This window comes from Anguilla rostrata, chromosome 11 (assembly GCF_018555375.3).
Source record: "Anguilla rostrata isolate EN2019 chromosome 11, ASM1855537v3, whole genome shotgun sequence".
Classification (NCBI taxonomy): Eukaryota; Metazoa; Chordata; class Actinopteri; order Anguilliformes; family Anguillidae; genus Anguilla; species Anguilla rostrata.
Window position 1 is genome coordinate 26,210,959 of NC_057943.1, and position 25,884 is coordinate 26,236,842.

General features: G+C 45.4%; 2 protein-coding genes across 6 annotated transcripts in view; one reads left to right on the top strand and one right to left on the bottom strand.

Moving 5' to 3' along the window:
- The window catches only part of ankrd52a (ankyrin repeat domain 52a), a 36,512-nt gene extending 24,761 nt beyond the window's left edge, over window positions 1-11,751 (bottom strand). For both annotated transcript variants that reach the window (XR_010324107.1, XM_064299038.1), the window contains exons 1-7: window positions 11,518-11,751; window positions 9,053-9,136; window positions 2,528-2,606; window positions 2,377-2,447; window positions 1,692-1,892; window positions 1,291-1,378; window positions 611-753 (exon numbers count right to left, since the gene is read on the bottom strand). Coding sequence is in view for 1 of the 2 variants with exons in the window: in XM_064299038.1 (XP_064155108.1) it covers window positions 611-753; window positions 1,291-1,378; window positions 1,692-1,892; window positions 2,377-2,447; window positions 2,528-2,606; window positions 9,053-9,136; window positions 11,518-11,544 (693 nt within the window). In the remaining variant the exon portion in view is untranslated. The remainder of the gene's footprint in view (window positions 1-610; window positions 754-1,290; window positions 1,379-1,691; window positions 1,893-2,376; window positions 2,448-2,527; window positions 2,607-9,052; window positions 9,137-11,517) is intronic.
- Window positions 11,752-13,550: 1,799 nt separating this feature from the next.
- On the top strand, window positions 13,551-25,448 carry coq10a (coenzyme Q10A). Of its 4 annotated transcripts, none has more exons than XR_010324109.1 (7): window positions 13,551-14,365; window positions 16,489-16,635; window positions 17,366-17,558; window positions 17,966-18,067; window positions 18,422-18,574; window positions 18,760-20,532; window positions 20,658-25,448. XR_010324109.1 is itself a non-coding variant. In XM_064299040.1 (6 exons), exons 1-6 carry the CDS (start codon window positions 14,229-14,231, stop codon window positions 18,883-18,885), a joined length of 858 nt encoding a protein of 285 aa, XP_064155110.1. In that variant the 5' UTR covers window positions 13,551-14,228; the 3' UTR covers window positions 18,886-25,448. The 4 variants fall into 4 exon arrangements, 2 of the variants coding, with proteins under 2 accessions (XP_064155110.1, XP_064155112.1); XR_010324108.1 differs by having other exon boundaries at window positions 18,760-19,908; window positions 20,156-25,448; XM_064299040.1 differs by having other exon boundaries at window positions 18,760-25,448.
- Window positions 25,449-25,884: the final 436 nt, after the last annotated feature.

Below are 25,884 nucleotides of genomic sequence, written 5' to 3' on the forward strand. Positions count from 1 at the left end.
AGACTGTGCTTTTGGGATCTCTCTGGTCTGTAGCAATGCTGAGCTACAATACGGTCCACTGCGAAAGACCTGTGCTCTGTCAGACCTCAATCTGGTAGGAACATATTAAAATGTTTCTAGCACCTAGCAAGAAAACAACAACCACCCACTGCTGGCATCAAAAAGACCCTTCCAACTTTAAAAACCTGGATTAATACTGCCAAAGAAATATACACAATGTAAGCTCACTTTCTGAGGCTACAAAAGATTCATTTTAAGATATTCTGAGAAATGGGATGTCTTTAAAGCTGGTGGGTGATGCTGCCCTGAATATTTGGAAATGTTACGCAATACAGCCTGGTTCTTAACTAACTTGGCAAACACTGATTTTCCTTAATGTGATAACTAAGGCCAACCAGAGGAATGGGGTAGGTCAAAAGCATACACGTCAAGAGCTTTTGCACTCAGGTTACAACCTGTGTCAAATACTACAGGTGCCAGAATTACATAGGGTCCGAAAAGGAGCATTTCCATTAGCAGTTTCTGATTGATCATTACAGAAATGTACATCACAGGAAGTACTGACTGACAGCCCTCTGCGGGGGCGGGGTTAGGTTTAGGCGGGGCTCACCTCGGCCCCCAGCCGCAGCAGGTACTTGACCACGTCGATCTGGCCGCTGGCGGACGCGGCGTGGAGGGGCGTGTACCCGCGCTTGTCCTTGCACACCGCGTCCGCACTCCGAGACACCAGCAGCTTCACCACCTCCAAATGCCCTGTGGGGGAGGGAGAAGGGGCGGGGCCGTCAGCTCGGCCCACCCAGCGAATGCTCCACCCTGATTGGTCCGGGAGGGAGGGGGCGTGCTAGTGAATGCTGATTCTGACTGGATTACAATAGGAGGGCAAAGCTGGAGCTCTGACACACCACTGAACAGCACTGTCAATCAAATCCTTCAGTCATCTGATCAGTACAATTTTTATACGGTCTACGGTACAATCTAACTGGCTTTCCAGTTATTCAATTATCTCCTCATTCTGTCTCAAATTTTCATCCGGTAATACATGGTACATAGCTCTGGATGAGGTTCTGTGTCAAATTACATTATCCATTAGTTACATCAGCTCTTGGACAATGAATTTAAGACATCAGGTATACTACACTAAAAGCCAGAATCTGAATTTATCTGAATCTGAAGGAGAGCTCAATGTCAATTTATGTGTGTGTGTGTGTGTGTGTGGTAAGATGAACACATGCACTCCGCACAAATCATGTGATGTGGGTGTCTGAGCGGGTAGGGGGCGTGGCCTCTCACCCAGGTAGGCAGCGCAGTGGATTGGTTGCCTCTCCTTCTTATCGCACGCGCTCAGATTGGCCCCTTTGTTCAGAAGCAGCTTTACCATCTGGGGGTAGAAGGTGCGCATAAGAGAGAACAACATGATCAGTTGAACATCATCTCCAATAACTGATACAATCTCACTGAATCACACGGCGCAGCAGCATCCAGCCAGCCAACTGCTATAATTAGAAATAACTTCATCTAAAAATGGTCTAGGGATGATCAGTACATGGATTATGATACAGAACGACTGAGCCAAACTTACAACCCCATCCACACAAAACACTCCCTCCCCACCTGAGAAGCCAACTGTCCCTCTCTGTAAACCCCAGTCCGCCGGCCCAGCCCCACCCCCCGCGCCCGCCAGCCCTCCGCACCTCCAGGTACCCGCTGTGCGCGGCGTGGTGCAGCGCGGTCCTGCCGGTGCGGTCGGCCACGTTGACGCTGCTCAGCTGCGGCAGCAGCGCCTCGGCGCACCGCGTGGCCCGGTTGGCGGCCGCCACGTGCAGCGGCGTCTGCCAGAACTTGTCCCGCGCGTTCACCTCGGCGCCCTGGCGTAGCAGCAGGTTTACTGCCCTCTGGTGGGGGAGAAGGGCGTCCACAACACACGTTACAGCTAGCTAGGCAGTTCGGTGTAAACGTGTGCCATACTTATTGCATTTAGAAAGTGTCATCAAAATGAAGACACTTCGCTACAGTTTTGCTACAACAGGATAACTGCAGTTTCGAACGGGAGTAGACGGTTAGCTAACTATCCGTAGTAGAAAACATATTGAGAGACCATTTTGACCGAAGATCACATTTCATTTTAATACTAAGTTATGCAAATGACGGGGAACTCTGGCTGACTGCTCAACTGGAATGAGGGACTAGAGTGAGTGTCTGGTTGCTGTTTCAGCTATTTTCTGCAACTTTTTTGCCTAACCCCTACAAAACATGAAATTTGGCCAGGGGGCCAAAGTGTTTGCATGCCACTGTCAGACAATAACGTCAAGTCAGTGTTCTATCGAAGAACAGTAGATTAAAATCATTTTCCCTAGTAAATAAAAAATGTTGACCTACTTCATTGCGGGATGCAGCTGCCCTATGCAGTGGGGTCAGCCACACATGGTCCTTAGCATTAACACTAGCACCTGGAGGAAGGAGGGAAGAGACGTTAACACACACACACTCTCACACACAGCAGGTAGACACACAGACACACGAACTCTACCTGAATTAATGAGGAGGTCCATTATATGGACATCGCCCAGACAAGCAGCAGCATGTAGAGGAGTCCGGCGCTCTTGGTCCTGGGGGGGGGGGAGGAGAGCAGGGGGCAGGGATTAGTTCTCCACTAGCTGGTTTTAGGGATGAGCAAATTCAGGGATTAGTCCCCAGCTCATTCGATTCTAAGAGAGAGAGCACAGGGCGGGGATTAGTCCCAAGCTTATTGGTTTTAGGGAAGAGCAAGAGGCAGAGCATCGACCTCCACTCAATAAATCCCCGCTCGTTCTCCTGTGCTACTGGCACCTCTCTGAGCCAAAACGGGGGGCTCTGCTGCGCCACCTACAGGAGAAAAATGTCCAGCACACTGCACTCAGCTAGTATGCACTTCCATCTGCTAACATTTAACTAGCGACTATTAATGTTTTATTACTGAAAATATATCTAGCTATGTTTTCAATGATAGGCACATTAGACGTTTACAATCCTGGTAGCGAGCTCTCTGACTAATTGGACACATAAATCACAACTGACAAGCTCTCCAACAACCAAGCCCATTTATTGAATTAATTTCAATGAACGGGAAAGCCATTTCTATCCTACTGTTACCACAACCTTTTATTTGGCTTTGCTGTAATCCTCTTAACATCCCCCAGACTTCGTCATGTTAAACACAGTGTAGTAGCCAAAATAAAAAAGCAGCGGGATGAAGCAGCATTTTGTCAGCAAACTCAGTTGGAAGAGAGGATATCATAGCACTGGGGCTAACGGCATGATTGGCAGAGATAGTGAGCGAATTTTTGCCATCTATCATGCTTAAAGTTTGACATCAGTGATGTCGATATCCACTCCCGGGCCTCAGGCCTGGCACCCTATTTTTAAAATTCTGATGCAAAGGGCCAATCCTCATCCTCTCCCCGTCGGCAGAAGTCACGTGACCACTCTGCAGCTACCCCTCCTGGAATGCGGAGGGATGGTATGACTCATGACGGGCGTGATCGAGCCGGGTGGTTCCGCGGGCCGAGGGGGACAGGCCGAGCCAGGAAACCGCTCACTGATCCGCAAAGCGCCATTTCGTTTTTTTTTGTTTTGTCTACAACCACCCCCCTACTTCAGAGGCCCTCTTTATTTTCATTAACAAATGACCAACGTAACAGCATCTGCAATATTTTCCAAAACACAGCCAGACATTTCAGCAATACTCCCCCGTCAAGGTAGGCTTCATTCCAAACCCCCAGAGGCCTCATATTTACAATTATTTTTATAATTTAGAATTATTTAAAATGCGTGCAGTGTTTAAAGGAGACTCCGACATTCAGAGTTCTCAAAATTACCTACAAGACACTTGAATCAGACTTCAAAGCCTCTCTTCTGAAAGTTCAAATATTTATTTTTTAAAAATGTAAATGTTTGTCAAGTTATTCTTAAACTGCTGTGCACACAGCACTCCGTTGTCAAAAACCACAACAACCTGGATTTGATTCCAAAGGGTAGGGAGTTCCTTAACATGAGACATTTTACCGGAGTTGACACTGGTTTTGTACAAAAATGTTTGATAATGCTGATTTACTCATTCATTTACTCAACAAAACAGAAAACTACTTTTTTCCACACCAAATGTAGGAAATGCTTCAAAGCAAATGGAAATCAGACATAATCAGTCTTAAAGATTTTCTGTTCTTGTAAACATACAAAATATGTCTGGTGCACACACACCCATTCTTCCCCCACAAACTAGAGAATTTAAATGACGGTACCATCAAGCTAGTTTTAGTATTCCAAATCCTTTGCCTTCTCCAATTCAAGTCATTTTACTGGGGAGTCACTGTACTTCAGCAGAGTAAAATGATTTGGATTTTTTTTTTTTTTAACCTCACAGCCAAATACTGTATCTGGCTTCCTTCCCTGCAGTTTTTTTAATTTGTAGGCACAAATTCAGCACGTGAAGCTTAATTTGCCGGTTAAATTCGAGGGCTATTTTTGTGCTTCACATTGGAAAGAAAGTTCAAAGTGCGCGTCAAGAACTCGCAACAACGTAAGCAACGGTAATTAACATTTGTCACATGGTTTAAAATATGCGGCTACTGACATCTAGCTAATCGCCAGGCACGTGCCTTCATTACTACGCGGCACCTGACAGCAGGTTCTTTCTACAGAAAATTATTGCGGCCCAACGGGTGACAACCCCGTTTATAGATACGCAGCTGCACTGCTAACAAGTGGGGGGAAAAGCGCTGCATTTAGAAATGGCTGAACAAATCAGCCATAGAAATACATCTTAACAACGTCACATTTGTGAGAGAGCCACGATACTGCAGTATTCTACAACCAATGCTGTTCGTTCAGGTTTTCACAAACGCATGGTATCATTAGGGAAATGTACTTCAGCGGTAGCTTTTACTTTAATTTAATGCGCTTTCGATTAAAACCGTGCCAAAAGACGCTAGAAGAGCGGCGTAATATTGATGTCCTGATGCAGTTCCGTTCGCTCAGCGAAGAGGTTGCACAGTGAGCCAGGGCTCATCTCACGTTCCTTTTTTCATATTAGCACACTCCCAGGAAAAGGCCATGTCCTAGCGGCAAGAGGCAATGAGTCATTCCCAATTCATACTGAAATGTTTCCCAGAATGAAACTGCCATCAATATTTGACCTCTGACCCCTCCAAGCCCCAGCCAATTCCACTGTGCGCCTACAAAGCATCGGCAGGTCCTGCCCCGCCAATCACGGTTAACCGTACAGGCCGACAGAGCCATTTAATGACTACTTAATATTCTTTAATAAATTACTTACTGGAATATCCAGGCAGAGGGTTATGAGCTTTTAGCAATGCGTAAGTGGCCTGATTTACTATCGATCGGCGTGCCATCGGGCCAGTCGCGACCCAGAGAGCTGTGTGCCGGAGCTGAAGGCTCTGCAGAGAAACCCACATGCTATTCTGGGACACCGCAGGCAACGTGGACATGAGCAAATGCCACACCGCAAGCGCAAAAGGTGTGTGTGTGTGTGAGCATGAGAGCGAGATCACAGTGTGTGTGTGTGTGTGTGAGCATGAGAGTGAGATCACAGTGCGTGTGTGTGTGTGAGCATGAGAGCGAGATCACAGTGCGTGTGTGTGTGTGAGCATGAGAGCGAGATCACAGTGTGTGTGTGTGTGAGCATGAGAGCGAGAGTAGTGTGTGTGAGTGTGTGAGCAAGAGAGCGAGATCACAGTGTGTGTGTGTGTGTGTGTGTGAGCATGAGAGCGAGATCACAGTGTGTGTGTGAGCATGAGAGCGAGATCACAGTGCTTTGGGTGAGCATGAGAGCGGCACAGTGTGTGTGTGTGAGCATGAGAGCAAATGCAACGTGGTGGTGTGTGTGGTGTGTGTGTGGCAGAGAGCGAGATAAGTGTGTGTGTGTGTGTGTGTGTGAGCATGAGAGCGAGATCACAGTGTGTGTGTGTGTGAGCATGAGAGCGAGAGTAGTGTGTGTGAGTGTGTGAGCATGAGAGCGAGATCACAGTGTGTGTGTGTGTGAGCTGAGTGGTAGTGTGTGTGTGTGTGTGAGCATGAGAGCGAGATCACAGTTGTGTGTGTGTGTGAGCTGGAGCGAGTCACAGTGGTGGAGCATGAGAGCGAGATCACAGTGCGTGTGTGTGTGTGAGCATGAGAGCGAGAGTAGTGTGTGTGTGTGTGTGTGAGCATGAGAGCGAGAGTAGTGTGTGTGTGTGGTGTGTGTGTGTGAGCATGAGAGCGAGATCACAGTGTGTGTGTGAGCATGAGAGCGAGATCACAGTGCGTGTGTGTGTGAGCATGAGAGCGAGATCACAGTGTGTGTGTGTGTGTGTGAGCATGAGAGCGAGAGTAGTGTGTGTGTGTGTGTGTGTGTGAGCATGAGAGCGAGAGTAGTGTGTGTGTCAGTGCGTGTGTGTGTGTGAGCATGAGAGCGAGATCACAGTGCGTGTGTGTGTGAGCATGAGAGCGAGATCACAGTGTGTGTGTGTGTTGTGGAGCATGAGAGCGAGAGTAGTGTGTGTGTGTGTGTGTGGTGAGCATGAGAGCGAGAGTCAGTGTGTGTGAGAGAGAGATCACAGTGTGCGTGTGTGTGTGTGTGTGAGCATGAGAGTGAGATCACAGTGTGAGTGTGTGTGTGTGTGTGAGCATGAGAGCGAGATCACAGTGTGTGTGTGTGTGTGTGAGCATGAGAGCGAGATCACAGTGTGTGTGTGTGTGTGAGCATGAGAGCGAGAGTAGTGTGTGTGAGAGTGTGTGTGTGTGTGTGAGCATGAGAGCGAGAGTAGTGTGTGTGAGAGAGAGATCACAGTGTGCGTGTGTGTGTGTGTGAGCATGAGAGTGAGATCACAGTGTGAGTGTGTGTGTGTGTGAGCATGAGAGCGAATCACAGTGTGGTGTGTGTGTGTGAGCATGAGAGCGAGAGTAGTGTGTGAGAGAGAGATCACAGTGTGCGTGTGTGTGTGTGTGTGTGAGCATGAGAGTGAGATCACAGTGTGTGTGTGTGAGCATGAGAGCGAGATCACAGTGTGTGTGTGTGTGTGAGAGCATGAGAGAGAGATCACAGTGTGTGTGTGAGCATGAGAGCGAGATCACAGTGTGTGTGTGTGAGCATGAGAGAGAGATCACAGTGTGTGTGTGTGAGCATGAGAGAGAGATCACAGTGTGTGTGTGTTTGTGTGTGTGTGAGCATGAGAGTGAGATCAGTGTGTGTGTGAGAGAGATCACAGTGTGAGTGTGTGTGTGTGTGTGTGAGTGCATGAGAGATCACAGTGTGTGTGTGTGTGTGTGTATGTGTGAGCATGAGAGTGAGATCATAGTGTGTGTGTGTGTGAGCATGAGAGCAGATCACAGTGTGTGTGTGCGATGTAGCATGGAGGTGAGATCACAGTGTGTGTGTGTGTGAGCATGAGAGCGAGATCACAGTGTGTGTGTGTGTGAGCATGAGAGCGAGATCGCAGTGTGTGTGCGTGTGAGCATGAGTGAGATCACAGTGTGTGTGTGAGCATGAGAGTGAGATCAGTGTGTGTGTGTGTGTGTGAGCATGAGTGAGATCAGTGTGTGTGCATGAGCATGAGAGTGAGATCACAGTGTGTGTGTGTGAGCATGAGTGAGATCACAGTGTGTGTGCGAGTATGAGCGTGTGTGTGTGAGAGAGAGATCAGTGTGTGAGAGAGTGAGTGTGTGTGTGTGTGTGTGTGTGTGTGTGAATGTGTGAGAGAGAGATCAGTGTGTGTGTGTGCGCGCGTAAGATTAAATGGAACAATATTTAATGATAACCTAACAAGATCAGACATCCTTAAATCAACCAAACCTGAAAGAAAGGAAATCAAAGATGAACAAATGAAGCTCCAAACCTTAGCAACACATGCCTTCTGGGGCCTATAAAGACATGTGTACATGCATGCATGCGCACACACCCACCCGTACACACACACAATCTTCACAGCTGGGCAGATAATGCCCAGGAGATAAAAAGACAACGGGGCGGAGGGTTGGGGGGTGGGCCAGTGAAGAAAGGCCGCACCGCTGGCCGGAGCCGACCTGGCCCTTGGCTCGGCCTCTGGCTTTGTGTGTGAGGATGACAAACCCACTTTTGTTCTGGCCCGACGGTGGCCTTCTCCACACTAGGGCAGAAGAGAATGAATCGCTTGTGGGCCCGGGCAGCATGGGGGCACGTAATCAATAACAGGCCAATACAGAGGCTCTTCAGTACAGGTCGCTACTGCCGAAAGCGTGGGTGGCCTGAGCCGAGTTAGGGTGATGGATCTGGCACCCTTCTCTTAGCTCGAGCATGCTCAGTAAGGGTCAGGGTGTTACAGATGGAGGGGTGTTGTACTGGGAGGGCCTCTGCACCACGCCGCTCGAGAGCGCCCCCGCTGGCAGACGGGGACACCTGCGGTCGGCCCGCGCCAGCTGCATGGGGGCTGCGGTTCTCCGGTGGACTGCGCAACACTGGGACAGCTGCGCAAACACGGCCGCAAATCCCAAATTAAAAAAATAACAGAAACGGAAAACAAAAACAGGAGGTAAAAATTTATTTTAAATGAATATGAACAGTAATGACTACTCAATACGCTAAACTACAAATACCGTTGCAACAAAACTAAGATGCTATGCACATTTCTTCAGATCCAGTGCTTACAGACCGGAGTAGGGGGGAACACACACACTGCATTACAGGTGCTTAGCAACAGCTAGGCCGTGGGTTCGCCTCCAGCCGACATCCTACTTTAAATAGCGACTCGCGCTGCGCCACACCAGCGTCTGAAAGCCGCCCTCGTGGTAACCGGGCAACCTCTCGCCGTTAGCGTGTGCCCCTGAGAGACGACCGACAAAGGTCCCTACATTTCAGCGCTACTTACGCCGTGTGACAGGTTCGAGAAGAAAAAGGGGGGGGGGACGACGACAAAAAAAACTGTTCTTTATTCAATGTTGCAAACACCCGCTTGGGGAACCAGTAAACCTGCAGGAACTCACTCCCACTCAGACGAGAACTGCCTCTTCACAGGGGAAATAACGTCTCATCATGATCACTTACCAGTGCATTGACTTCTTCCTTCTTGTGCAACAATAATTGAACTTCTTCAGCATTTCTGTTAAATATAGCCTGGACCAGTGGGGGCTGAAAAGCAAAACAAAGGGAATGTTTCACTAACTGGTTCAGTTCATACACACTGGAGATACGGGCATAACCCTAAGATAACCTGCCACCATTTCTGATTGGACCAGCCCTTATTCAATGCTAAAAGTTTCATGGGGGACTCATTTCCTGATTAATGAGTTACTTACCGGCTGACCCACTATCACCTTCTCCAATACTGACCCTGGAACATAATCATGAAACTCAACATGGTGAGAGCTGGTTGGGAGTGTTGGAACCCAGCTCTGAGATGGCACTGTAGACAGACAGTTCAGTAACTGGGGAAGATATTTTCTTGTCCATTCTTAAATAATCATGATCAGTCCACAGTTGAAAGTATAATTTGATAGATATTGATGATGGACTACCAGTACAGTACTAAGGATAATCAAATTTCTCAGAGGTCACACACGCAACATTCTCTGTCCAACCGTTTCAAAGAAGCTTTTTTTTTTTTTTTTTAAATTAAATGCGTTCATTTTCCATTCATTAACATATACAGTAGAGGTGAAAAAAATATACGAGTTATCAGACATTTCTTAATGAGGCATACAAAAGATCATTCACAATTTTGAAAAGCCGTTTCAAAGAACTGCGTTATAGAAAATACGTTTTTAAACGCGTTGGCGGTGCTTTTCAACCAGAGCAGGAAGTTGTAAAACTCAAACTGGTCTCTTACTTTCGTTAACACTGGAGGTATTTTTGACATATGGGCGTGACCAGAAGAGACTCGGTTTCGGTCTCCTTCAGGACTACATCAGAACATTTAACGTCAAATGATGTTTCTGCTGAGGTATTCAGGCTTTCAATCATAGTCTCTTCAGTGCCAGACACATAGACACACGCTGTCTAAATTAAACGAACGAACATATATTCTACAACGATATGTCCAACTTCCAAGATAGGATTATTGATGTATGCAAACTTATGTCAAGTCAATTTAGAACACGGTCATGACAAAAGCTATTCATAAACGTCTCACTTGTAACTCACTGGGTTTTGTCGATAGCATAATTTTTGTGCAAACTAAGACAACTAGCTATCTACTTAGCCAGCAAGCCTAACGCATAAGTCAAACCAACTTCAGCTTCAGTGTAATAACTTACAGCTAGTCACTGAGCTTAACTGATCCACTCCTGAACATTTCCCCACTGTGGCATTATTTTTGTCTGATAGTTAACGTTACTCAGTGGTAAATTAGCCACGTAATTTACCAAACAAAATGTCAACATAACAATAGACAAGTTAGCCAACAGCCTTAGGCAACCCCGGTTAGCTATTGCTAATGTCATATTCGTGGCAGAAAAAGTAGACCGACGCCGAAAATAAAACGCGGCATACGTCCCCAGACTATCCGCAGAGCGCCAGTGTTAGCTAACCTCCAACCTTCCTTTTAACTAACTAATCTAGCCAAATTACCAGGATAAAGCAGCCAAAATATCCAGCGAACAGCACGGACTAAACAGTTCGGCAAGACTGCCAGAACAATTGACAGATAGAAAGCTATTAAGCCGGCATCCATACCTACTACTACTAGATAGGTTACCTGACGTTAGCTAACTTTCTGTTTTGAAACTGCGTAGACTGCACTATCTAGCGGATGTAAGCTGGTTGCCCGCCGTTTGGTGGTATTCTAACTATTATCTAGCTACCTGGCATTAGACCTAACGTTACCTCAATTTATTTGTGCCGTGAATGGAAGGGAATCTAGAGGGTTAGCCGCCTAAATAACCCACTAGCTAACATTAACGTTAGCTAGCCACGAGCTACATCACCGTAACGATAAGCTAATTCATGAGATTTGCATTAGCGCCAGCTAGCAAGCTAATAGCTCTCGATGCTTCCCGCGACTTAATAACTACCACATCGTTTTCTTCGCTGTAGACACCGTTGGGTAAATAAATAGCAAGTTAGAACTTCCATGCGATACATTTATAAAATATAAAAACAACATATAGCTAAATAGCATGCCGTCGACAAACGTCAGAGCCCGAGCTCAGCAACATAGGCTAAACGTTAGCTACTAAGCTAACATGTAGTGAATGTAATATAGCTCACTACCTAGCTAACGCTAACAATGAAGACCAAGATATCTACGCAGTATATAACAGTAACACTGGCGAACTTTTCTAAAGCAAAATATAACATTTGTGGAATATTTTAAATACGAAAGGAATGGTGCAATAAAATAACGGCGAATGTGACGGGCTAGCGTTAACTAGGCCGTAAATCGCCAGGCTTTCCTAGTCCACTCCGGCCCAAGCTTGTGAAACGAACCCTCCCTTAGAAAAAAAGAATAAATAAAGAAAGACAAACGACCGTGTTTCTATTTCCAGCGCATCGCATTTCATTATTTTCTTTACCTGGTCTGTTATATTGAGTAATCCCATCTCCCAAAGTCAGTCAGGGCGAAGCTCCTTCATTAGGATGGGACTGAGAGGTAACTGATGGTAGTTTTGTTTTATTATGATTATTATTAAAGGATAGGGTCGTTCGCTCGGTATCGTCTGTGCTCGTCGTTGTTTATTGCTGAGATAGACTGCTCCCGACAGAGCAGTATCCGCCTACAGGAGTGGCGGCGGTACGGCAGCCGTGCAAAAGAGACGTCCTAGATTAGCATGAAAGGAGAGAGCTTGTTACAACCACAGTTGTGTGGTTACAACCCATATCACGGGCGCGCCCTCTAGTGGTACTTTGCACTAAGTAAGTTACGCCAGGTTGAGAGTGCCCCCAATAAACGCAGATCTGGGCTCAGGTATCCTAAACCCAGTACTTCTCAATAATGAGTACACAGACAGGTTACAAACTCTGGGTTATTTTGAAAGGTAGCAAAGGTGGCCTTTCATGCCATCTAGCAACACAAGAAGCTGCAAAGTCACAGCAGAAGTCATGAGGGTCTATAGGCTTCACTCGTTTAATTCCTGATTGAAAGGCAGTCTAGTTTAGTGACTAATACTCCAATTATCATTTCAAATTGGTGCCCCTCTTGCTTTACCTGTAAATGGAATAAGCTAGCCAAAAACATATTTGACAATTATTCCGACATCTTGAGAGACCCAATCAAAAATAGTGAGTGACACACGTAGGCAGTCATTTACAAGATTGTACAACACCAGAGAAAAACAATCTGAAAGACTACAAAGGGCTGCGTATGCCATTGTATGTGTGTGTGTGTGTGTGTGTGTGTGTGTGTGTGAGAGAGAGTAATACATTACATGCTTTATTGGCAAAACAAAACTGAACAACATTACAAATTACAATGCTACAAAACCTCAGAGAGAGATTAGAAATTGGCAGAATACATTATACAATTTAAAAATCCAATATAGAGAATAAGTAACAAAATACAGAATCAGTGGTTATAACCTAGCCATTAAAAAGGTCACCATACAAAACATGGCTGGCTAGAAAAAAAGAAATTTAAATGGAAATGCACTTCATTCTATTTTTGTGAAAAATATGAACAGATTCGAAAATGATTTCAACCAAACTTACTTTTGAAATTCCCACCTTTTCTATTTTGTCAGATATAAAAAGCTAGAATATTATTAGGGGAACAATCAAACACAACACAACAAACCTAGTTGCACAATTTGTGATGATTTGTCATGAAATGAGAGAAAACATAGGATCTATTAAATAGCTTTTGTATTATCCATACTAATGCTTCCATGTATTCTATGTATTTCTGTATAATCTTTTTGTATATTTGTATTTGTTTATACTGAGTCTAACATATACAGTTAACATTACTATCATTTTCTGTTCATTACAATTATCAATACTGTATTGATTTGGCAACATTGGAATCTTTACTGTCGTGCCAATAAAGCACAATTGATACTGAAAAAAATTGAGAGAGAGAGAGAGAATATTGCTTTGATCTTAGTGCTGAATGTAAAGCACTTTGAGCTACATTTTATGTATGAAAGGTGCTATATAAATAAAGCTTATAATAATAATAATTATTATTATTATTATTATTATTATTATTTCAATATGTACATTTTTAAATATGTTTGTTGTGAGTGTTGTGGGTCATACTTGTTGCATGTTGTATATGAGGTTTGCATGTTTTGTGTACAGTATTATATGTGTTGCTTTGGCAATAAGACTGTAGTTGTCCTTCCAATAAAAGCTGATTGAAATTGAGGGGGGGGGGGGGTAGCCAACCTGTCCACTTACTGACAAAATAAATGTATACATAAAGTTCTCAAAGCAAATAGAACATAATATGAATGCAGACATGCAAATTACAATTACGATGAAAATTACAATTACTATTAAGTGTGCTGTATGGAGATTTTCCTAACTTCTCATCACTATATCTTTGTGACCAGCTAACAGGAGGTGTGATTACAGCGGCGTGGCGTTGCATGCCAAGGCAGCAGAGAGTCAATTTTCCTGTTGGGCAAGTGGGTATGTCGTTCGACCGAATACCCCCATGGAACTATAAATTAGCTCGTACATGCGTCGGTCAATCGAGTATCCTTGCATGTAGCTGCATTGGTCGGACCTCCGTACAGTTGGTGGCAGCAATAGCAACGCTGTTGTAAGCCTACTGAAGAAGAAGAACTTCTGTGTGTTACAGAACCGGTATTTGACGGAACGTAAGGTCGGGGTTTCACTGAGGATTGGGGTAGACAATAAAGAGGAGGGTGAAATTCGGGCAGAAATGCTCGGAAGACACCAAGAAATAATTCCCAAACGCTAAGAGGAGGATCACGACGGTTTGAAGCAAGTTGCGACTTCAGCTTACGTTATTTGGGCCGGCTAGAAATGCGGCCTTTTATGGTCTGTTTTAAATAGTGTTCTCGTTAATTGGTTTGCCGTGTCATTGAAGGTCCCGGTCTTATTTTGCTGGAAACTGCACTCGATTTTGCCTCGTACATGCGAGCACGGTCACATCAGAGGAGAAGACGATTGTACTGGTTAAACTGTTGTTTTAGCGCTGGGTATCGGGTCATTGGTTTACTTGGCTATTTCGGTTGTCACGGTTTGCTACGCACTCCTGTGGTTGCTGTGACTGTAGGGTGGCACATAGCCCCCAGTAACATTAACAATATACAGAGCGATGGCCATTTCAGCGAGCCACCGGCGACTGCCCATGGGCGTGCGGACATTTAGTGAACTTTTCGAGATTGCCACCACGGGTTCAAGCAGGTCCTGCTGCAATGTTGGGTCCAGAGCCAGGCTGAAACAGCCAATCAGGTGAGAGTACATTAACCGCGGTCACTTTATAATAAATAACTTGGTTATCATTTGAATCGTGGGTGATAATGTGCATTGCAAAGCGTGCCTCTCCACAGTTATAGTAAAAGTAGCCTGGAAAAATCCCACGCCTGAGCTTTAAGAGGATGTTCCTTGTTGACACGTATTTAGCATTGACAGATCTTTGAATCTTTTTTCCTAAGTGGAAAAAAAAAGTTAGATTTGACTGCGATAATGATTACAAAAAATGTATGTGCATATGGCCCTCATAGTTTGACACAACCTATCAGTGGACTGGGTCTGGTCATTAGTGTGATGACAACACTTTTGATTCTTGTGTGTGTGTGTCTGTACAAACAGCTTCAAGCATGCCTGGATCTGTATATAGTGTCTGTGCCCTTTATCTGTTATGGTATGTTTTATGTGACTTGTGACAAGCATGAATGTGCCCTTTGACACTCATACATGTCCTGCGAGACATACAGAGCGTGCTGTGACACACATGTCCCATGACGCACACTGCTGCCCTGGGACACTAAAATACTGTAGGCCCCAATTGGACGCTTTGCTGAATTAGAGTTTGTGAGAGGCTGGAATGATCTACTGCCCGAGGACTGTCATCCTGCAGCTCTGCTCTGGTTGTCCACCTGTCCTTGTGAACAGCAAGGAGAGAAGTTAAATGAGTTTCCGGGCCATTCCAAGGTTAAGATGTATTAATTGATGATGATAATGCATAAATGCAATCCTAAGCCAAGAGATAGCCTGGTCACATACTGACCGCAGTTTTCCTTGGTCAGTATTTTTTAAAATTAGGTCAGACTTTTTTGGGAGGGAATAATAGTGGTTTAGAGTTTGATGCAGGATCATGGTTGCAAGAAACCAGTTTACCCATGTTTTGATTTTTGACTGGGGAAGGGGGGGGGGTATATTTGTGTTCTGATGACACAAGGCAGGATTGCGTTGTGATTGGAGCCAGCGTGTATTCAGCAGTCTGAAACTGGAAAAAACGGACACCGCTTTTTACCACTTTTGAACCGTCCCTCTGCATTAAATACAACAGGCAGTTCTGGGTCAGAGGGGTGATGCATGGCTACTTGGTCAAGAATGATCAAGTAACAAGGAATTCCTTTGTGACCGGTTTGAAAAAGAGGAGAAGGTCACAAGTTTGAGCAGCGCTAAACCTCACCCTGTCTCTTAGTTCCTCTTGAGTTTTCTTCAGCCTATAAAAAGCCTTGCGTTGCGCTGAGCCAGCCTGCAGAACGTGCGTTTCTGTGATAGCTTTCACGTACTTGAAACTCCATGGGAACGGGACAATGTTTACATTATCAACTGAGCCTTGCCAGCTCCCTCTCACTTTGCCAGAGGAAACCTCCGCTGCACAATCTCTGCCGGGCCTTCAGCGGGCAGATAAGATGCAGATTATTTGCCGGTTAATTTTTTCCATCTCCGGCGCAAAGGAGCCAGCCTGGCAGCAGCCGCATTCACTCAAAGTTAAGCGAATGAGTTTTCGACGTCGCCTCGGCGTGTCGCGTTGCCGCCCCTGTGGTCCGAGCGCGCTTTGGGCGACAGAGAGGTTGCCTGTCTACGTCACAAGGCTGTTTTTGTTGCGTGCCACCTGCTCCTCTGTGACACGAGGGCTGGGCTGAGTTTGTCCGTCCCAGGGGCGCAAAGCCGGGTGGACCTGTCTTGGTGCTTGTGGCGATCCCTCTGGGGCGGCGATTGCGAAACGGCAGCGCTGCTGGAACACGCAGCCCTTGGTCTGCGACCCCGTGACGTCAGACGCCTGGCTATCGCGTTACACCGGCAGCACGTCGCTCCCGTGTTTGCACACACAACCCCAGCAGCTCCTGAGCTTGGGCCCGGACCAGCAATGGCAGCCCAGCCTTCGTTTTCATGATGACTAGTTTTAGCATGACAGTAAGGAGTCATACATCTCAGGAATGCATTAGCACAATATCGTGGTTCGCTATTGCAGCACAACTCAAAGGCAGGATGAGTTTACGCTGCCATTTTTTATTTTGGAAATTAAACTGTCTTTGTTTTTGATACGCTTTAATATTTTGACTGCAAGTAGCCATTGTTAAAGTTTGGATAGATGTTGTTTTTTTCACATTTATGTGCAGGTACCTGTCCTCCTGTGGCATCCTGATGACAAAGACTTCCAGAATGCTTTGCTACCAAGACTGGGAGACGACAACCATTCCCGCACGCAGAACCTTCATTAGCTTCACCAACAAGAGGAAAGAGTACTCGGAGCGCAGAATACTGGGGTGAGAGGTGCAGCCTGGCTCAAAATTCCACGTATGAAAATATAACTGCAATCCTGCTGCTACTGTGCACAAGGGAGGGATGTCTGTCAAGCAGCAAGTCTTGAGACCAAACCTTAAACCATCATGAATCGGAGACTGTTTCTCCCTCCAGTTTTGAATTGGGACCTACTGTAATGTTAATGTTTATTTAGCAACAGGAAGTGAGGCGTGATGAGGCAGGGTTTGGAGAGCCTTTAATAACGCTGTCGCAGTAACAAGGGGAGTGTAGTGGCCTGCTGTGCTTGTGTGGACATTTCCTTACACTGCAATGCAATTTTCGATACTTTTGCATTGTTATGATTGCAGATTAAGCTCCTGGTGCTGTGATAATTTACCACAATTCAGAAGTTCACTGGATAAACTGCACAGAAAAAATGGCGCATGTGACAAAGATTTTTTTTAAACGTTTAAAGGATAGTAAATCATAAATGGCCTCCACTGACTTTCTGTTCAAAGAAGTGAACACGTGAATTCTTGGGATTGTTGAAATGCACACCTCTTGCCCCCTCGGCGCAACATTATGGGGAGCTAGTGCATTTCGTAACATTCCGTCGCATGCTGCTCCTGTAGCATGGTCCCAGCTTCTTGGATTAAACGGCCCCCAGAGAAATGAACAGGAGCGAACTTGCGTACGATAAGATAATGTCCATTTCTGCAGTTAGGAATGTCTCCTCTCCCTGTGCGTGAGCAGGTACTCCATGCTGGAGATGTACAGCGTGGTTTCCAACGTCGACGACTACAAGCTGTTTGTCCCGTGGTGTAAGAAGTCCCAGACGATAATGAAGAGGAGTGGGCACGCCAAAGCGCAGCTGGAAGTGGGCTTCCCCCCCATTGTGGAACGATACACGTCCATGATCACAAACGTGCGCCCCCACCTCGTCAAGGTCAGTGCCTCCGCCCCCCCCAACCAAAAACAGGACTTGGTGTCACAGCTGACACGTGTCTGCGTAGGCAAGGGGCTTTGTCCCGGATCAGCTCAAAACGTCCAACTAGATGAGAATGGCAAACTTGCCGAAAGAAAACAACAGGACCATTCCAGAGTTACTGAGTAAAATGCTACACAGCCCACACCAAAGGAATGGCTAATAAATTAAATTGCTGTTTTCATAATGAGTTCTGAGTTGGCTGAGAAGTCATCTTTAACTCTGGACTCAAGGTCTGATGTGCTGATTGTCGGAGACGATGGAAGCCGTCTGCAGACGTTCATAAACTCAGTGGTTAACACTGAAGACGTGGTCTCTTAACGCTGGTGAAGGTGCTGACAGCCTCTTCTGCTCTCCGCGCCCTGCAGGCCGTGTGTACGGACGGGAAGCTCTTCAACCACCTGGAGACGATATGGCGCTTCAGTCCTGGGCTCCCGGGGTACCCCCGCACCTGCACCGTAGACTTCTCTGTGAGCTCCCTTCCCCGTGCCGTACCTCCACCAACTGGGGACCCCCAAACAAGCACTGCCACTGTTCCTCTTTGGGACGTCTCTCTATCTCTCTCTGTCTCTGTCTCTCATATTAGTGCAGTCAAAATTTGTGATAAAACGTGTGGTGGTACAGCCACTGTTTACCCACTATAGAACATTTACGTACTCTTTACTCTCTGTCACATGAACAGCCAGTTTGGTGTATGTTCCTCCCACTGTAAGTCTAATGATTTCTGTTGGTCACTCATTTATATGAATTAGGAAACGCATCATTGAAATGTCTCTCTCCTCTCTTTTTCTTTCTCTCCCTCTCTTCCTCCCTCTCTCTCTCAGATCTCCTTTGAGTTCCGCTCGCTGCTGCACTCCCAGCTGGCCACGGTGTTCTTTGACGAGGTGGTGAAGCAGATGGTGGCGGCGTTCGAGCGGCGCGCCTGCACGCTGTACGGCCCCGAGACCCGCATCCCGCGCGAGCTCATGTTCCACGAGGTGCACCAGACGTGAACGTCCGCGCGTGTGTGTGTGTGCCGCCGTGCGTGTGCGAGTGTGTGTCCCCTCCCCCCTACCCCCCAAAATGCCATTTCAGTGTACGGTCAGTTAACGTGTTACCCCCCCCCCGCCTACGGGACACTCAAAACCAGAGACCCTCCTCACACTTTTATTCGGCCACACAGCTCCAGCTACTGCATGTCATGTTCCAAACTGATGGACCAATCGCCTGGACCCTCTTCATCCCCCTGTCTTTACACTGGACCCGTTTTCAGCACCGATTTCAACAAGCGGCACCTTCTACCTCTTAAACTGGGTCCCCGGTCCACACATCGCTGTTTTTACACCTGCCACTACGATCACGAAGTCACTGTGAATAATTTCAAAATCGCCTCGCTTGATGAAGTGAATTGTATCGCCGCCCGCTAATTAGCGAGAGATTAGCGATCAGTTCGAACAGCTGACGGCAGTTCTCCGGAGCTCACAGACTCTGGGCCCCCCGTTGAGGTCTCATTTTGAATGTTTGAACTGACAGCTGTGAGCGGTGAAGCCTGAACCTTCAGCGCTGAGGTTCGCTCTGTAATCTGTGACATCATCCCGATCCACCCATATTCCCTTGTCGCAATCCTGGTGTCCAATCACGCGTGGCGTGGTTCAGTTGACAGCGTGGCCTCATCAATCCTAGTGGATGGCGTCAACAGCAGACGGTTGTTTGGTCAGTTTTCGTATCCCTCCCCAGTTCCGTTTCCCCATTGCGCACAGCCCATTACGGAGATACTCTTATTTCTTATTTTTAAAACTCCACGCCATTGCTCTTAGGTCTTGAATATCCTCTGAAATCAATAGGGACTCAATAAATGTATTAAACAGAAAACTGTTATTGCTATTTTCATATTCTAGTGCATTTTGGTTCCGTTTTATTAAACAGTGAATTGAAAGCGTTAAGGCTTTCGCTTGAATGGCGGCATCGTTTGAAGCCAGTCAGGGTTTGATAGGTTATGGTCAAGCATGTATTTCTGTGTGTCCCCTCTTTTCTCTGAGGGCTTTCTGTGAGCCACCATTCATCTGGGAAAAATAATTCTGCACTTTATTTGTACAAAGGAAAAATTTTAAGTCTGGCTAATAAAATCATAGTCTTTTAGAAGAGGCTGATTTGTGTATTCACATATTATATATTCAGTGTTCAGTACACATCCAATTCTGAAATGAATTCATTCACTCCTTTTAGATGGTTTTAAATACAGCTGGCTCTTCGCCAGTCTTTTTGTTCTGTGGTTGTGCAGAGAGCTTGAAGGTGCTTGAGTTTCCTGTTAGTTTATTTATTTCATGAAAATGTTCTTTTATCGTAACCAGGCATACACTAATCAGCAAAAATAAATACTCTGTGGCAGTTATGTTTTCCACAAACTGAAAATCTAACTTAGTCTGGGTACAGTACAAGAGAGTGATTTTTTCAGTTTGACATTTTCCAAATGTTCGAAAATCATTAATTCACCTATAAAATCCTTCAAAATTGAATTGCTATTGAGGGACCTTGAGAAGTCTGAAATTTGCTTTAGAAACACTGTAGGAACCTTGTAGGTTAAGTGCCAGTTCCAGTGAATTGCTGAATTTGTACAGGTACCTTCTAGCCTGTGGCTCATTGAGTTGTGGGTGACACAGGTGTATGCCCTGACTGATTGGGCTGTGGGTGACACAGACGTTTGTCCTCACTGGTTGGGTTGTGGGTGACACAGACGTTTGTCCTCACTGGTTGGGTTGTGGGTGACACAGACGTTTGTCCTCACTGGTTGGGTTGTGGGTGACACAGATGTTTGTCCTCACTGGTTGGGTTGTGGGTGACACGGGCGTTTGTCCTCACTGGTTGGGTTGTGGGTGACACAGATGTTTGTCCTCATTGGTTGGGTTGTGGGTGACACGGGCGTTTGTCCTCACTGGTTGGGTTGTAGTGGATACAGGTGTCTGCCCTCATTGGTTGGGTTGTATGGGACACAGATGTTTTCCCTCACTGGTTGAGTTGTGGGTGACGCGGGACACAGGTATTTGCCCTGACTGGTTGAGTTGTGGGTGACGCAGGACACAGGTATTTGCCCTGACTGGTTGAGTTGTGGGTGACGCGGGACACAGGTATTTGCCTTGACTGGTTGAGTTGTGGGTGACGCGGGACACAGGTATTTGCCCTGACTGGTTGAGTTGTGGGTGACGCGGGACACAGGTATTTGCCCTGACTGGTTGAGTTGTGGGTGACGCAGGACACAGGTATTTGCCCTGACTGGTTGAGTTGTGGGTGACGCGGGACACAGGTATTTGCCTTGACTGGTTGAGTTGTGGGTGACGCGGGACACAGGTATTTCCCCTGACTGGTTGAAGCCAAGTGGGTGTAGAACAGCTGCTGTTAGCCTAGATATTTAACATTCCAGAGTAGTTTGAAATAGATCTGGTCTGTGTGGTACTTTTTTTTCTTTCTAATTGGGATGGACGCCTAGTTTTGTGTCATTTCATTTCAGCCAGCCTAAGCTCCAAGCAGCCGCTCTGCTAACCTTCTGCCACAACCGTTCCAGCTCACATTCTTTCTCTATCAAACCTCACAAGTTTCCACCATTACTGCAAGGGTAGCAGGTGGTGTTCGTAAGAAACATTTGTGGAAAAACTGTGACTGGTGGAACTTGGCCCTGAATTCACAGGGCCCATAAAGCCTTTATAACGTCTCTGAGCTTTCTTCATTGGTCATGCACAAGCACCCAAGGACAGAAATGGGTGTGACGCTTACATCTCCCTTGACTTTGGTTACTGAATAGACACTAAAATCCACTTTTAAAAGCTATTTAAATAGTTAGAATCTCAGAATTGCTACTCTTCGGCCTGTGGCTGTTGTGACTGCTGTAACCCTCAGCCTGTCAACAGCACTGAGTTTTCACTTTTAATGAGTGGGTTGTGTGTGTGTGTTTTTACCTGAAAGCTGATGTCTTTTGATGTCTTCTGGTGTCTTCCTGTTTCCAGGCAGCTCAGCAGACATTCTGCACACGCACACCTTGCACAAGCCTCACTGCACCAATAAAATCACGGAAAAGGAAGCACACTACAGCCGTTAGGCCTGCAGGCACTCTCGCAGCAGAGCAGCTTAGCGCTCGTTTCTGTCAGGTCGATATTTCAGAAGCCCCATGGAAAGGCCCTGATCACAGTCATTCACACATTTGGTCAGTGATTTTCAGGGCCTAATGTGTGATTTATTATCCCAGAAGGAGGCCAATTGGGCTGAGGCGTGGGGGAGAAAAGACGTCGATTTGTCACCCAGGAATAAAATGGCGATATCTAATCAGATAATCTCTTTCGAACAAATGATCAGTCGGCGTTACAAAAGGCTTTGTGATCACCGTCGCTGTCTCTTTCCAAACGGCAGGTATTTGTCTGAATGTGCTGACGATGATCTTCCAGCTGTCTAATTTAGTCTCGGTTTCTGCAAGAGCGCGAGAGCTCGGATATCTGGCACTGGGGAAACGCGGGGCTGCATCACAGTGCCGATTCAGCCTGACCTGATGTTTCTTTAATCAGGCCTGGGGCCTTGTGATTGGTGGATCCCAACACATAGATTTGTCGCTTGCAGTGACAGGCTAAAGAATCATCATGTTGCTCTTGATCCTCTGTCAAGCATTATTTAATGAATGTTCCGGATAAAAAGAACTGGGTAGAACAGTCTATGAAGGTCCTCCTTATGACCTGCACAAAGCCTTCCTGAGTACCGCATGATCTCTCAAAAGGGTGCAGAGTGTCAACATGTATGTCATAAATTATGTTCCGTTAAAGTGACATGGTTTATGATTTGGTTGGTAATGTGAGAGATGTTACGATAACGTTGTCTGATGACATATGGGCTTATAACCGCTGCTGTAGTGCTCATTACGGTCTAACGTAGGCCTAATGAAGGCCACATGCAGTTCTTATGTATGACCCTTTGTAGGAAATTAGGTGAATTTCTCACAGAACTGGAACAGTTTGCAAAAACCATATTTTAGCCTGAATTGATGCAATCAGAGAGGAGGATCTTAATGAGCATAATGGATGTAGTTACTGCACCCAGTCAAAGTCTGAACCATTGAAAAGACTTTAGAAAAGGCTTTTGGGCTGAAATGAGTGGCTGTTCCAGTGGATGTGGATGGGCCCCACGGTCTGGTATTGAATCTGGACTGTGCCGGTGCTGATTGTGGCCATGCAGTCTAGCCCAGAGAGGGAGGGAGTCAGTCGGTCATGATGACCGTATCTCATCACTGGACCCCAGCTGGTTCGCCATTCCCCTGGTCTGCCTGCTCAAGCTGCACATGAAGCGTCTTCCTCCTTTTCATATTCTGCAGAAGCTTAGCTTGTGGACTTCCCGCTTGTCTGATGGCGGGGGCTGGCTGGTGAATACTATTGGCCAATCTGAACTAGGAGATGAAGGGGGAAAGAAAGTGAAAGAAAAACAATATAGCTCCACATATTTTGCGGTTCATGAAACCTCACGAATCATTAGTCCAAGAAACTGAGAATTTATGAAGGCTGAAAAAGGCTGAATTTTTGTAGGATCAAGGCACTCCAGTCACATTGTTTTCCAATTCACTAATCCTCAGATTGACCAGTTAAACAACAACAAAAAAAATGTTTTCCTTTTCCAAACATCTTTGTTCCAAATCGCAACTGTGAAAGTATCAGTTGAAGTTTTAAAACTTAACTCGACAGATCCATTTCGACTGACCTTGCCTTCACCTGTCCAAGTTCAGCAGTGTCCCATGTGATATCACGCCTCGTACGTTATATAATCATCCTGACTGCTGTTCCTGTAAATACCCATATCCACACTTCATTCAGACAGCGTCACAAGGAGGAGGCGGGGGGGGGGGTTTGATGAGTGGTACATTTCCAGCAGTCGGGCTCGCTGACAGGCGTACGCTCGGGCCCGTCCGAATCCGCTTCGCCTGGAGCGTTTTCACCCGCCTTGCACTCCACCTGCTGTGGTCAGGGGGAATAAGTGAGGAAATGTCCCTCTGCTCCCTTTTATAACCTGTCATTGTTATATTTGTTTATTAAATTCAGGATGTAGGGTGGTCGCGAAGTGTCCTTTTTTCCTGTATACTGTATATATGCTGCTCTTATTTATTTTTCCAGTGCTGGTGAGGACCCGTCAGAATGTATGTCAGTTAAAAAAACAGTTGTTTCGTAATGAAAGGGATCTCCACATTATATATAAGTGGACATTTGGGGCTAGGTGTGATGAATTTCAGCAAAAATGAACATTTTTAGCAGCACAGATTATTGTGGAGATTGGAGTGGGGGAGAATCCCTGCAGTTTGCAGTTTTGTGGTTGAATGTCCATCCATCTAGAAATTGAACCGAGCTGGTGATGGGTGGGTGTAACGACACTTGAAACTCTACGGTGCTTTATATTATATTAATATTGTGAAGAATGATGACTTTAGCATGGTTTAATTTTGATGACTTCACTGAATTTTCATGTCAGACAGCACTGCTGGCAATTAGAACTTTTTAGTTTTTACTTTCATTGAGTACCTGGAAAAATAATCTCATAGTATCATATATTATATCATATAATGTACTGTAGTATACTGTAATTTTCTGATTTGAGAGGGGGCTGCCCATAGTGGCAATACTATCACCAAGCATTTAAAATATTTTTTAGAATACGATATACTGTTCAGTGTTTTTTGTGTATTTATGCCAGGGAGAATCAGGTATTAGAGTCTTCGTTTCTATGAGGAGGTTCACTCCTGATTGGCTCCTTTTGGAGTGATATAATTGGGTCTTCAGGCCCAGTGTATAGTCAGGGTGTGCCTGGTTCTGCTGGTCCTGGAGCTTTGAAGGTGCATTTCAGTGTCCCATTTGGCTTTGATCATTTATCTCACATAAGAATGTGTAGATACTCACAAAAATTAAACTGGGTTTAGAGCTTGTTCAATTATTTATATTTTTTCACATATTCATTGCAATATTTTTGTCAAGGCTGAAACAGGGACATGTTTTGCGTTTTCATTCTATAACTTGACAAAAAACAAAGCTGACACAAAGCAGCTGTGGAACAATACACATAATTGTGCTTCCTTTGGTTTTAAACTGTAAATATTTTTTAAAAATGACTTTCCTGGGGAATGTCAGCTGTCAGGAGCAGGTGTGTGTGCATGTGTGTGTGTGCGCTAGTCTTGATCACTGTTCATCTCCGGTAATAAACTGACTCCAACTTTTAAATGAGCTGGCCTTAGGACTGTATTCATTGTAACCCCAATTCCCTCTGCTGTCATCATTGCATAGCAGAATGCATTAAGTGTTATTAATGCAAACGCAGAACAGATTACAGAACACCAAGGTAAAAGGAGGAGGAGCAAACTACTTAAAGGAACACTGCTTAATTTCCCCCATGCTGTGTTGGGGACAATGCAGAGATTGAACGGTACCCTGATAGAACATACAGTGCACGGTGGTCTGGGCTTGGGTGTTTCGACTGCTCTTGAACCAGACTTGATTTGCGTTGGTGTGAGCAAGTCCTTACTGTACCTGGTCATTTTAATGGACTGATTGCGTCTCACTTCACTTCCTGAAATTCCCAACCTGGGTTTTCAAACAGGAAACTGCTTCTGTAAAAGCGTCACATGGCCCATTTCCTCCTTCGCCCTGCTTAAATCTTCAGTGCCAACCGATTGTTGGCCATGCTTTGACCCTCAAGTCATGTGCTCAAGTTGTCTCACACGATACTGGAAGCCTATTTCACATACATACATATAATTTCCCGTGTTCAATGCCACCTTAGCCCATCCATGTATATTATTTAATTTGTTTGAAGAGGTTGTAAACTACTATATGAAATATTTAAAATAAAAAATTGAAGCTGCTTTTGTTTTTGTGTCGATCTTTTGTGAATCCCAGTTACAGGGGATTACACACTTGAATCAAAGGGTGTAAATTGTGTATAAATTGTGTTTATAGAAATTAATAAATTCATATTTTATTGTAAAAACACACAGTAAACATTCAATGAATGTATTGACTTTGTACAATAAAAGTAGAGTTAAAATATATGAATAATTACCAATAAAAGTAAAAATTTATTTCCTGGGTTTTTAAAAAAAAAAGAAATTGATCCCCTGATGTTTGACCTCCTCAAAATGGATCCAGGATCAAATGCTGGGGGAGGGTAATGTGAATTTAACAGGCTGAGGAAAGGGGCCCTTCATAAACAGAACAAATATAGAACCTGCCGGAACGGGAACGGAAACTGTGAAGATGTGGGGTGTGAATGTATAGAAAGAATGTGAAGGAACTCTGGA

Bases quoted from the DNA above. Each gene is read 5' to 3' on its own strand.
- coq10a (XM_064299040.1), top strand. From the start codon at position 14,229: ATGGCCATTTCAGCGAGCCACCGGCGACTGCCCATGGGCGTGCGGACA. The intron at 16,636-17,365 runs GTGAGAGGTGCA...GTGCGTGAGCAG, and splicing joins TCGGAGCGCAGAATACTGGG to GTACTCCATGCTGGAGATGT. The intron at 17,559-17,965 runs GTCAGTGCCTCC...CGCGCCCTGCAG, and splicing joins TGCGCCCCCACCTCGTCAAG to GCCGTGTGTACGGACGGGAA.